Genomic DNA, 13482 nt, shown 5'->3' with positions numbered 1-13482 from the left:
GCTTGAGCCAACCACAGTTTTCTTTGGCAAACCCCAAAAGACAGACCCCCTTGGCTTGCTGCAAATCTGTGGGTGTGCAGTGACATCAGCGTGCGCCGTGCCCCTCCTCCAGCCGGTGGTGACTCTCCTACACAGCTCTTTGGAGCTAGCAGGGCAGGACACACCATCCGGTGCTGCAGCAGCTTCCTTTCCCCCTCTCCCCCCACCACTCTGGTAAAAAAGTGGTCACAGCAGGCTCTTTCGGTTCAATAAATGTTTGATTTTTTTACTAACCTGCCCATCCAATTTGGAATTTGAGTTTTTGCGTTTTGCAACAACCCCAGTAGCCAAACAGAGCGAGTGAGGAAGTGCAGACAGGCTCCTTCTAACTGTCTGCCGTCTGCCCGTTAATGTGAATAAAAATGCATACATTTCGGCATCAGACTACATCACAATGTGACATTACGGGTAGCTGCTGGCTACTCTTGCAAGGTGTTGCATGTGTGGCCATAAACATGCAGTCTCTGAAGTCACATGTAACTAAAGAAAGGCTATTTGAGATTTTGGTGGAATCAGTACTTTGTTTAACAATAGTTATTTTAAACACTGCTTCGCCTAAGTTAATTGAACACTCATTAATGCAATTAATGTAAGTTCCAACATTGCATCTTGTGAGATAATTGAAACAGATATTATATTATACAGGACATATCGTTGTATTAACTACCAGATTGTGTCTGATTTTAATCCTGGATTTTTCTGTGTGCAGACCTTTGGGGAAAAGCTCCTCGGAATGTTTAGCTCCATCATGCCTATCTCGGTGGCTTTGTCTACATTTGGAGGGATTAACGGCTATCTCTTCACTTCCTCCAGGTCAGTCTGCATGTATGCATCTGGTTCGGTCACATATTATTCACAGCACTCACAGAATATTCCAACACTTGAGGGCCCCTCAGCTATTATTTATTCTGCACAAAATAAGTGCATTCTTTATTCTTTCTTTCCTCTGTCTTATTCGACTTCTGATTTGTAAGCCTGTAAGGCCGTGTCACATGGTATTTGTCGTTCAGTCCCGGAGCCCTGGATGTAATTCCTGGGATGCTGTCTGTGTGGAGTTTGCATGTTCTCCCCATGTTCGTGTGGGTTTCCCTGGGGGCTCTGGTTTCCTCCCACAGTCCAGAGACACACTGGTGGATTGATCGGCTTCTGACTCCCCCCCGAAACTGAATTGGATAAAGCTGTTAAAAAGTGGGTGGATATCTTTTGTGCTGTAAGTGGGAGAGAATGTGGCCCCATCCGCAGGTGATAAACTCTTCCTACCATTCGAATTTTACAAGCTGCTTCTCACACAACTTGACTGATTCTTTCAGGTTATGCTTCTCAGGAGCGCGAGAGGGACACCTGCCCAGTCTGCTTGCCATGATCCACTTCAAGCAGTGCACGCCCATCCCCGCTCTCCTGGTCTGCGTAAGACACCACCGCTGCCTGCTTCGCCCAGCCTCCCGGCACTTGTGTCTGTGTGAACAGGGACACATGGAGAATAGATCTGAAAAAAAACACAGATTCCTTTGTTAGACTTACACTCCATTCACCTTTCAAGACAATGATGTACGAAGGCAGAGAGATGAAAAACCAGACAGGCACAAAGACACAGGAACTCATGTTCACTTCTTTCACAAATTCCAAAGCAGCACTTTCAGTCCTTTGCTTACTCATCATTAGAAATATTACTATGAATGCACGGATGTTTCAGACAGATTAAGTGGACAGATTTTAGGTACTGATTATTTGATATTGATTAAGTTGTTGACCATGTCATGGTCTCAGAACAATTCAGGGAAACCTTTTTTAACTTTCAAATGAACATAAAAAAGCAGTCTAGAGTATGATCAGTAATGTATAGTAGTTATAGGCTTGAGACATCAATGTACGTCTCTGCCTCTCTTTAAACTAAAAGAGGACCAATGCACTTGTGCAGAAGCGTGGCATATATTTACTGATTAATGAGCTACGAACCATTTAGAAACCAGATAAGAACCTGAAATCTTTCTAGCATAACTTAAACCCAATTTCAAGCTAAAAGAAAATTAAAATGACTGAATTAAAATCCAATTAAAAATACATCCTGGACATTTCCATCATTTCTAATTAATCCATGAATCAAAATCAGTGCATCATTGTGATTAACTGATCATTCATGACTGCTGAGGATACACTTGAGTGACTCTGGCAGCAGAGTACTAAATCAACACATTAGCGAGAGAGTTGATTGAACACAGGTGATGAAGTGATTTAATCTGTTTAATGTCAAGCCTGATGAAAATCAAGAAAGGAAAAGGGTATCACTTTACTGTATTCACTGCACAACATAATAAGGTAACATGCATCAATATCATATATCAAAATAAAATTTAACATATAAATATCAAGACAAATGTTACTGAGCTACATTTGCAGAAAGTCCTTGTCAGCTTTCAGGTCTCTCACGGTGTCTTCCTTCACTCTCGCCTGACATGTCCCTACCTGGAGTTCTGCTGTTCGCTTTCAGCCGCAAGTGTGTCTCCTTAGAAACGGTTACAAATAACTGCATATTTACGCTTAATTATTTTATTCTTGCAGTTAATAGGGAGCCAGCAGGATAGCTTTAAAAGTCTGTATTAAAAAGACACCTTAATAAAGTTTTCAACCTGAACTACAGTTAAATCAAACTCCCAGTGTAATGGAAGTACAACAGTGTCTTAAGAGCTCAGTTTCCTCCTCTCAAGTAAAGAAGAGTCATTCACTACATTTCTCGTCTTTTCCTGCCAGTGTGCTGCAACCATTGTGATCCTGTGCATTGGAGAGACACAGACACTCATCAACTATGTCTCCTTCATCAACTACCTCTCCTATGGTGTTACCATTGCAGGGCTGCTGTTCTTCCGGTGGAAGAAACCTCAACTCCACAGGCCCATCAAGGTACATGCTTTGACCCTTGATCTTTGAACCTTGATCTGAACTTTGTTTGCTAATCTGCTTTAGATCAGCAAGCCCTGAGAGAAATGAAAGCTTTTGGCATAAGAGTATATTTTTAAAAATAATATTTTGATTTCTGACAAAGCTTAAAGAAACATATCAGTGTAATGAAACAGAATGAAGGAAAAAAAGCTGACTGGTTTGTTTATTTTTGTGCTGGTTTTTCTCAATCATGATGGTGGTGAATGACTTTGAGATTCCAGCAAAAAAAATGAAAAGAAAAAGGTACAATTTAAAATGAATCCGGCGATGCAGGAAGAACGGTTGAATGTGGACTAGCAAGAGGGTACTACAAAGCTGGTTGTGCATTTCTGCCTCCATTGGCGTCCTATTTCTAACAGAGCTACTCGGAGGCAGTGCTTCACCTCCTCATCGCTGAGCTGTTGTTTCCCCCAGGTGAATCTGATCGTTCCAGTTCTTTACCTGATATTCTGGGCCTTCCTGCTGGTGTTCAGCATGTACTCAGAACCAGTGGTGTGTGGCATCGGGCTGATCATCATTCTGACAGGGGTGCCTGTCTATTTCCTGGGAGTGCACTGGAAAAAGAAGCCAAAGTGTTTAGACAGCTTCATAGGTAAGTCAACAGAGTCCTCGTTACCTGGCACACGAGGATTGTGTTCTCCATACCGAAAAGCCCAGGTGCACAAACGCCTTCTGCAGATCTTCTCTCTCGCAGCTTTTCCTGATCTGGAGTCTCCTGTTGCAGCTGTGCTTTGGACAGAATGCTGAAATGTTAGCAAACCCCTAACATGTTACCATATTTTGGAGCTGTACAGTTGTGTACTTTACATGATAGTGCTACTGCTACCACAGCTACTGGACAGTGAGGTGAAATTCACAATGCTGCACGTGGTTTAAATTTTATCTGGAGACCTTCTGCTAATTTGGTCCCATCAGTGACACTTCCCAGACTCCCAAATATCAAGTGATCTTGCATTTTAAAAAACAGGTGAAAAGGTTTTAAAGGTTTCAAAACAGGCTTTGTATTATGACACCTATGCTGTTGATATCTTCCTATTGTTTTTAACATTCATAAAATCTAAGGACTATCCAAATTACACAAATAACTGCAGCCTTGTGTGTGGGGTGATGCTGTGTAATTCAATTTCCTTCCAAAAGACAAACTCTTGTTTAACAGTAGAGGGCAGCAAAACCACAACTACTGTGCATAGGCACTTACTAAAATACTTCTCCCTTGTGGGAGACTATCCTTAAACTACCCTTTAAAAGGACTTTTATTTATTTCTTCATAAAAAAAAACACTTAACTTGAAAAACAAGAAGAAAGCGCATTTGTTTTGCACAGCAATCTTAATACCTGAAGGCATCTCATTTAAATAATGGAAAAATTTGAAATTGTAAGGACACAATGTCCATCTCTCTGGCCAATTCACAGAACAACTTTGTCCTTTTTTCTCCTCTCTGCCCTTTAACCCATTAAAACCCATGGTTTCTTTCCAACCCTCTGCATTGCTGTACCTTGATTATCAATATAGCAACTTTCACTCTAGAGTATTTTCATTGCACAATACATAAATGATGTATATAAAAATATACAGTAAGCAGAAAAAGAGAAAATTACAAAATAAAAAAAAGATATATATATGAAAATTAAAAGAAATTTAAAGAAATATAAGTAAGTTTTGAGGGGAGATTTCAGCAGTGGATGTGTTCTCGATATGGACAAGAGTCTGCCTCTGAACAACCTCAGCCTCATGCACAATGTGGACCACTGAGGAGGCCAGTTCCAGGGGAAAGAGGTGAGGGAGCTTGAGTGTGAGGGGACAGGAACTCTTGGTCCAGCAGGTCAGCAAGAGAGTTTGAAAGTCAGTGCCATAGGAGACTGGTAGCCAGCACAGGCGTTTCTGCACAGGAGAAGTTTGCTCACATGTTTTAGACTTGATCAGCACAGTTCTTGACATACCGTAGCCGGGGGCTCTGAAGTCATTTCTTGGATGATCCAGCTGGCAAACGCCGAATCCTGAGGACGGGGGTCTCCGTTTAAAACAATGTGCAACATGAGAAGTGTTAAGTGAGAGAAATGTATTGAATTGTGGTTGGCCCAGTGGTTAGCATTGCAGCCTCACAGTGCTTTGGCCCTGGGTTTGATTCCTGGGGTGCTGTCCACATGGACTTTGGATCTCCCCATGTCCACATGGGTTTCCTCTGGGCGGCCCGGTTTGCTCCCACAGTGCTCTTGGTTGGTTAATTGGCTTCTGGGAGTATTTTCCCTAGGTGAGAGTGGACTCGACCCGGGATAGACTGGGGTCCCATCCAGGCTGTACCCTGTTTCTTGCCAAGATCAGCTCCAGCTCCCCCACAACCCTGAACTGGAAGTAATGGTTAGAAAACAGATGGATGGTTATTCCAAGTCTGCTGATTGTGCCCAGTGCTGTTATGTAGTGTATAGCTCACATGGAAGACATCATCCAGGTGGGGCTGCACACTGGTGGGGTGGAGGGGATCCCCATTACCTGGAAAGTGCTTTGAGTGGAGTGTCCAGAAAAGTGCTATGTAAGTGTAAGCAATTACTATTATTATTAAGACTGGACTTTACATAACAAAACTAGGCGTACTGAACACCATTTCTCCCAGATGTTCAAAGCACGGTAGAAATCTGCGTTTGCTTTATGTGCTGGAGAATACAAACGGCTCAGTCGCTATTGGACATGGGCTGGCTGAAATACTGCGGGGAGGTCGGTGGAGAATTCTGAACTAAGCCAAAGTCATTGTGTCTGTCTTTTTTTTTTCAGAATCTGCCACGTATGTAGGACAGAAGCTGTGTTTTGTCGTCTTCCCCCAGATCGATCCCATGCAGGACGAGGCAATGCCCAATTAGACTGATAAAAGTGAAGCATGTGGCATTGTGCCCGGGACATCTGTCGTGATTCTTCAAAGTGTAAACAATGTTTACAGTGGCAAGCCTAGACTCAACACGCTCCATGTCCAATATCCATCTCAAACCAGGGTTTTGGTTCTGCACAACTAAGGGAGACTTATTGGTTTTAAGAAACTGGGCCTCTTGCATATTTTACTGTGTGCTTGTCTATAAGAAACACCAAGCTAATACCAACAGTACCACAGTGTGACATGAACTGCTCTTTTCCCTATGGAGCTTGAGGTATTTAATGTTTCTTTTTATCTTAACTATTGACATTTTGGCAAGTGGATTTTTAAGGACTCTAAACAGAATATTTTATTTGATTGTGCCTTATTGGAAAAAAGTGAAATAGCATTTTGTCCACTGTACAAATAATTCCTTATTAACAATAATCTTGGCCACACCATGTCTTTATAAGATGAGATGATGTTCAGTACACTTATCATTATCATCTTTCTGAATTTTTCCTTCATAGTGTCAGGTCTGTGAGCTCCTATCTGACGCTTCAACATCTAAATCCCTGCTACTTTTCCCAACGTGCCCTTTCAACAGGATGGATAATGTACGTCACGTTTCCACACTCTTCCTCAAACCCCTGCTACTCTTAACATGGCAAAATGCTAACTCCCAGAAGCCTCTTGCTTTCCTCCTATCATTTAACTGGTGTACTGCATCCACTCCGGCTGCACTGTGAGTTGTGCTGATTATCGCAGGCTGGTAATACAAAATATATCTGTTAATGAGAATGAGGAGGAGTTTTCACACACAGAAAACCAGATCTCTCCAGTTTAGGCCTGAAATAAAACCTTCAGCCCATTGATCGACAGTATCCTTCCACTGGGTAGGTACAGGGGGTTCTCAGACAAATGGAGTCCCACCCCCAGACAAGTTTGAAACTTGCAGATTGCAAGTGAGACTCCAGCCTCATTCATTTCACCAAAAGCCATTTTTCATGCAGGAGAATTTGCCAGTTTGTAAAAGCAATACATTCCAGTACCACCAATTAAGAAGCTATTGCTCTTTTTCTAAAACAACACTCAGTTTCACAATGAACAGTGATCATTTATTCCTAATTTAGGGGAAATCTGAAGTGCCCTGGGTTTTGTGAGGGAAAAATATTTTGTTGTCTGTATGAATGAGTGTTAGAATTGGCAACACTGGGATTTTAATGTTACAGCTGGTTGCACCTTGTTTTAAATAGCTGAACAGACTTGAGGATGCCTTGGTTTAGATTTAAGTTTGGTAAGATTTAATATAACACCCTTAAAAACTGAAATAACACTTAAGGGGAAACCTGAGGTGCCTTCAGGCAGCTACTGTACGATGAAAACAATTCAGTTTTTTGCTTCATGACATTAAAACAAATAAAAAGTGTTTTTCTTTTATAACAGCAACATTTAAAAAGCATAACCAAATTACCTGCTGTAAGTACTGTGATTTCCATGAAGAAATTTGAAAATATGTTTTTTGAACAGGGATGTGAGCAAGGAATGGGTTACAACCCTCTGTTGTCCTAAATGCTGATAAAGTAGTTACCTAAAGTCCCAAATCCTTGTCTTTCATCTCCAAGTTCATTGACCGCACAGGTAGAGGAACAGGCTATTTGTGCACTGTCAGCATTTCACAACACCCTCGACTAAATCTGTAACCTTGTTTTAGGACTATGCAGTTTTGAACTCCAAAGTATTGGAGGTATTCTTGAATTGAAGATGTTATACACTGTAAATTATTTGTAAAGCATCAGTTATTACAATGGGTTACATTCTTGGAATGTTAACTTATGCAGTCTACGTTTTGTTTTATAAAGATGAAACTTAACAATATATAGTGTAATAAATTTAATACTGAGGAAAGAATGCCTTGCTCCTTCTTGACCATGACAAAAAATACCTCCATTCATCAGTGTTAATGAAACTAAGGTTTATTAAATGCAGGCACAAGAAGAGACACTTTAAGACAATCATAAAGGTCTGCACACAGTTCACTTCAACACTGGCAGATGTTGCCATGACAACCCTCGTTGACAGTGCCAGCACATTATTACCAAGAGGAAAGAGGACTTTTTGAGTGATGCTAGCTGCAGAAATACAAAGAAATCTAATGAGAAGAATCTCATAATGCACAGCTGATAAATTATACCTCATTCTCTTTCATAAAGAGAAAATGCACTGTATAATACAGTAAAAAATGATATATCAGATGGCAACTTGTTTGTCAATGCAGCTAAATATCTCAAAATGTTACAATATATCATGTAACAAAACTGAGCTCCCATGACATCCAGATGCTATGCCCACACATTCACTGATACAGTAACCCACCTGTTGCACTGAAATGAAGCCCCTGTTTTCCAAAACTGCTTATGCACTTGATTTCCCTGCCATGTTAGTGTTGATATCCATTAAACAGAACCTCTAAGGCTTTGGGTGGGAGCAGGGAATTAGTTATAGAAATCCAATTGGCCTAGGAGCCTGCCACTAGTCCTATAAAAAGAGAGGATTCACAAGTTATCCCGAAAAAGCCAGGCTGGTTCCCCAGGGTGGTAACACCCATTACACTACGCATGACTTCATTTCACCAGGGTGCTCTCACACAGTCTGCAGATTTTCAGCCCTTCCAGCCTTAACAGCAAAATGGGTCAATTGTAAAGGAAAAGGCATCAAAAAATGAAGACAAATCCTGAGCTGATACTCCTAGTCTGTTTACAAAGGTATTCATTTCCCCTGCTCCCCACCAAATCCTCTCAAGATCAAACTGTGTGAAAGCGGATGTTTTGATTAATATCCAGCACCACTATGCACAACATTAGCAGACAGACTCTCTTTTTGTCAGGTTACCAGAACACCTCCACCTCCACTCCAGGAATAGTCACAAAAACCTCCAAGTTCCCATCAAGTGATCCTCCCTCTTATCTTTCACTCGGCTTTCTACAGCGTGTCCAGAACCAGAGAGCTGGACGAGAGTGGTTGTGTGAGTAAAACATCATCACAGTTTCACAGTTTATTCCTGTGAGCTGAATGGGACAGGATCTGTTCGTCATATTCTAACCTAATAGGAAAGAAAAGTTAACTTTACTGAAAAATAATGCAATCCTTTCCATCGGGGAATGGAGAAGGTGCATTCTGTTGTTACTGGCTAATGAGGGCGAACGACAAAAAGCACTTCTCTGCTTTAGCACACACACATAAAAAAACTGTAAAAGCCTGTTCTTGAAAATGATCTATTTTTATTCCAAAGGCCAAAACCCCTGTCAGAAGGGCTTTTCATAACCCGCATCGCTCTAGTCGAACAAAGGGACTCCAGAGAAACTCAGAGCCTCTATTACTATATGGCTTCCATCAGATCCAATATTACTATTTTATGGCAAGGAGTTAATGGTGAACAAAGGCAGAAGTCAAAAAGAGTCAAACTGAAGAAAAGGGACAACTATAGCCGCTCTGTCAAATTCATAGGCTATGACAGGCAAGGCTATATGGAACAGTAGCAGAGCTCATCTTTACCACTAGGGGGTACTGTTTCACCATAAAAGACACCCAAAACAAGACAGCACTTGCATTAGGTGTAACTGTCCACAGTACAAGTTAGATGAGGTGTTATAAAAGAGACTAACATTTATGTCTTCAATCATTTCATCTCAGCAACTACACCCCACAACCTTTAACAGATCACCTTTCACCCCTCCCACCACACACACAACTGTATAGCATTCGAATTACTCTGCAATTGAGGACAGATATAAGAAATGGGTTGAAAAACATTTTTAAGTTTTGCACCAAAATGAAAATGGTTGCCATAATAAAACAATGTTTTAAGTTGTCTTACATACTGTTGTGTATGTCCTTAATGATTCCATGTTATTGTGCATGTTTTGTCTTGAAATGCCAAAGTCTCCAGGAAATACAGAAGGCATTTCACAGGTGAATTGGAAAGAAATGTCATGGGGAAGCAATAAAAGTAACACACAGTTGCTCCTTTTTCCCAGCTTTTCAGTGGTGTCACACAAATTTACTTCCCCCGGCAGACTTCCTGGAGACCAAATACCCACAAACACTCACAAAGAACAAAAGAGCAATAATTTCAGTTATTGCTCTTTTGTTTCAGTTATTGCGACAAATTTCACCAAAATATCAAAATATGGAAACAGAAGATCAGATGGTAATTTTCAGACTAATCAAGTCATGAGCCAGACCTTCATCCCTGGCAACACTGGCAAGGAGCACAGGCCCCTGCGTGGCACACGACATGAACTGCAGAGCGGAGAGGGACGAGCCGCTCCAGCAGATGTGCCATGCGGTCTGCGGAGATGTTTTTTTTTTGAATGTGCAAATTAAAAATGCGAACTAATGAAGAAAGGTTATAACTGAAAAATAAGGGTATAAATGTCATTTTCCCCCCACTTAGGCGTGGAGATTGGAAAGTTTCCTGTGAAGGGGTGCACCCCCAGGGGGGTGTAGCGTAGCACTATGGGTATGCTACTGCCACCATAACCACCACTGAGGCGGTCTTTAAAATCACCTCACCCTCGTAATTCCACTGTCTGCTGGACGTGAGCATGAGACGTGTTCATTCTGTACGGAAGAATACGTGAAAATATTTACATACAGTACACTCAGCAACATGTCCATGATGTCCAAACGACACAGCTTGCTACAGACAGAGTCAACATCTTCTCTTAAGCAGGACCAATACGACAATGACTGAAACCGCACGCAGGCAGTTATGAGACAGTGAACCAAGGAAACAAACTGCGGCCATGCATTTTCTTTTTCTCCAGTTGTTTTAAAAGCAAGAAAAATCAGTTTTTTTTCCCCAGACACTATCCAAAACTCATACTCCTAGCTTAAAGGCCATAAACATTTGGTAACATAAAGCAAGGTCTTGGTACATCTGCCAACACCAACCATAGTTCCCACAAGTGCAAGTAACATAAAGCAAATAAAAAAAAAATGAAAAGGTTTCCCAAATGGGTAAAGACGTTTTTGCCTAAGAGTCACGGCAATGACAAGACGAAAGTCATATCCCTGGATTTCCGATAACCTCTTCTAGTAAGGCCTGGAATAGCAACTAAAATCAGAGCAAGTTCTTACATGTAGAAAAATATGATCTAATTACCCTTTTCTAACCCCTCCTATTACAGTCCATTAAAACATTATGATCTACTTTCAAAGCTTCAAGCTTTCTTCAATTCCTTGGGTTACAAAAGACTTCCAATCATTGCCGAAAATATGTTTTAGTCTTGTTTCTGTATAACCCCCTCCCTGAGGTTCTGCGTTTCTTAAAAAAGGGATCGACTATGTGCTGTCAGAAGGAGGAAGAGTGGTAAAACTAAGTCGAATGAAGTCAACCGACCTGGTCTTCACTGAAGTAAATCACTGTACCTGTATTGTCTTCCTGAGAAAGGAAACCAGATTTCAATGGGCTTTGAAGTGCTCAGCTTGCCTGGTCTTGAACGCTGCTCCATTTCTCCAGCTCAGCGACAGCAGTGTAAACTCCCCGCTCACTGGCTGGGGCTTCAGTTCCCAGGAGGAACAGCGGCTCCGAGTGACCTCTATCCCGCAGGTGATTCACGAAGCTCCGTGTTCTCGGGACAGAACGCTGACTTGCGGAAAGGGATCTGCCTGTGATCTCCTGTGGGCCGGGCCGGGCCGGGCCGGGCAAGCTGTTTGTGGCCCAGCTCGCTGACCGCTCCACATTAACAGCTTTTAAAACAGAGTCCATTGAGGCTGGATATTACAGTGTAGAGTGAAACAGCATCCACATCATTCACAGGACGGGAAATTAGGAAGTAACAGGCTAGACAGTGCAATCACAGGACACCTACTGATCCTACAGCTACAGCAGGGACAGGCAGCGAGTCATGCCAACACCGATCACCTCCCTGCTGGACAAAAACAAGGAAATGGCAGAACAGGAAACGCCAAGCCAGCATGTGTGATGTGTTCCTGCGGCCCCTACGTCTTCTACACCGAATGACTGCAGCATGGAAACGCTGTAATTCAGCGACAACTGGGTCTTTGCCCACTAAAGAAAAAAATCCACAAACAAAGGAACTGAGCACACGCCGGCTCCGAGACAGAGGGCAGGACGAAGGCGGAGGGCGCGGGAGGTCCTTCAGCAGACGAGAAGAGACTCGTCGTCGTCCTCGTCGCTGCTGGGCCGCCGGCCCCCCCCGAGCCCCCCGGCGTCCTCCAGGATTGGCACCTCCACAGAACGGCACCCCGAGGGCCCCGCCGGGGGGGGCTCTGCGCGCGGCTGAGCGGGCGGCGGGGGGTCCAGGCTGGAGTAGTGCCGCACCGACACGCCCCTCAGGTTTGCCGCCAGCCCCTGGACCAGCTTGCGGGACACCTTGCGCGGGCAGAGGCCTCGCTCGGCCTCGCCGGGGGCGGGGGGAGAGCCGGGGCCGCGGCACCGGCTGCAGGCCCCCCCCTCCAGGTCCTCCGAGGCCGGGGAGAGCCCCCCGGTCGGCCCCTCCGAGGCCGGCGGGCTGCAGGGAGAAGGCGCCTGCCTCTCGCTCCCCGCCACCGCCTGGTAGCTGTGCGCCCCGCCTCCCAGGGGCGGGTGGGGGGCTCCGGGCGGGGTGAGCAGCGGGATCTGGCCGCGCAGCCTGGTCCCGCGGTGAAACAGCCGGCTCCAGATGCGCCCCAGTCTCCGGCGGGACGCGGCCCGGCGCGAGGAGTGCCGGCGGATCTGGCGGCGCATGGCGGTGCGGATGTTCTGGAGCACCGAGGCCTGCAGGGGGGCGACAACAGGACAGCCGTCAGCCCCTCGGTCTCTCCGTCCCCCGGGGGGACGCTCGTGCTCACGGGCCATTGAGAGAGGGTTCGCGCGGAAGCAGACACACGCCGCGCCTTCAGCAGGCCACGCCAGGACCACAACACACACAAAGCGCTCGAGCGAGCGAGCGAGAGGCAGGTGGGCAGCAAGGGGAGTGACCCAGCGTCCACACCGCGGCTCCGCCGGGCTGGCCCGGACCTGGCTGACCGGCAGTGCGACAGCTGGTCTCACCGTGATGAACAGGGGCCACTACCAGCCGAAAACTGAACGGCCTGCACTTGAACCCGAGTCCGATACCAGTGCACCAACCCCAGCGGGCGTGTGTTCATGCTGTGGGCTCATCTCAGAAGGAGACTGATAGAGGAAAGCTTCCCCTGTGCAGTAAAGTGCACACAAAATGCACCATGACAAGCATGTTAAATTCTTTATACCTTGGAAGGATCTTGATACCCACTATTAGAAAGCAGAGCTAAAATGTGAAAAAAAACTTCAGATTGACTGAAGTTGATCTATCCTCTTAAAAACACACAATTTCAAAGAGAATACAAAACTATCTTTGAAAACAAAGACTGTTTCACAATGTCTAAATGTGTTTTTAATGGGTTTCTTAAGCATTTAAGCTGCTTTGATGGCCCGATATTTGAAAAGGGCACCATTCACCTCTAGTAGCTATTCTGACTAAGAAGCTTAGGCAGCAAAACAAGCCAAAAATGAAAGGAATTGGTACAAGCTCAAAACCTACATGCTGAATCACAGAGTATAAAAACACAGGCACCAAATGTGTGTTTTCAATAAACTGTACGAAGTGTGTAGAAGTGCAAAACTGAAGAGGGA

At 44.2% G+C, this 13482-nt stretch overlaps 2 protein-coding genes across 2 annotated transcripts in view; one reads left to right on the top strand and one right to left on the bottom strand.

Moving 5' to 3' along the window:
• The window catches only part of LOC148644251 (asc-type amino acid transporter 1-like), a 37970-nt gene extending 30240 nt beyond the window's left edge, over nt 1–7730 (top strand). The window contains exons 8-12 of the mRNA XM_088613668.1: nt 749–852; nt 1350–1446; nt 2788–2937; nt 3391–3568; nt 5747–7730. Coding sequence (XP_088469794.1) covers nt 749–852; nt 1350–1446; nt 2788–2937; nt 3391–3568; nt 5747–5832 — 615 coding nt within the window. The 3' untranslated portion in view covers nt 5833–7730. The remainder of the gene's footprint in view (nt 1–748; nt 853–1349; nt 1447–2787; nt 2938–3390; nt 3569–5746) is intronic.
• A 47-nt stretch (nt 7731–7777) lies between these two features.
• Nucleotides 7778–13482, bottom strand: part of lrp3 (low density lipoprotein receptor-related protein 3) — a 28173-nt gene continuing 22468 nt past the window's right edge. The window contains exon 7 of the mRNA XM_088613666.1: nt 7778–12603. Coding sequence (XP_088469792.1) covers nt 11986–12603 — 618 coding nt within the window. The 3' untranslated portion in view covers nt 7778–11985. The remainder of the gene's footprint in view (nt 12604–13482) is intronic.

Source organism: Lepisosteus platostomus, chromosome 20 (assembly GCF_059453375.1).
Source record: "Lepisosteus platostomus isolate fLepPlt1 chromosome 20, fLepPlt1.hap1, whole genome shotgun sequence".
NCBI lineage: Eukaryota > Metazoa > Chordata > Actinopteri > Semionotiformes > Lepisosteidae > Lepisosteus > Lepisosteus platostomus.
The sequence above is the reverse complement of the archived record's forward strand: the minus strand, read 5'-3'. Positions and strand labels throughout refer to the sequence as shown.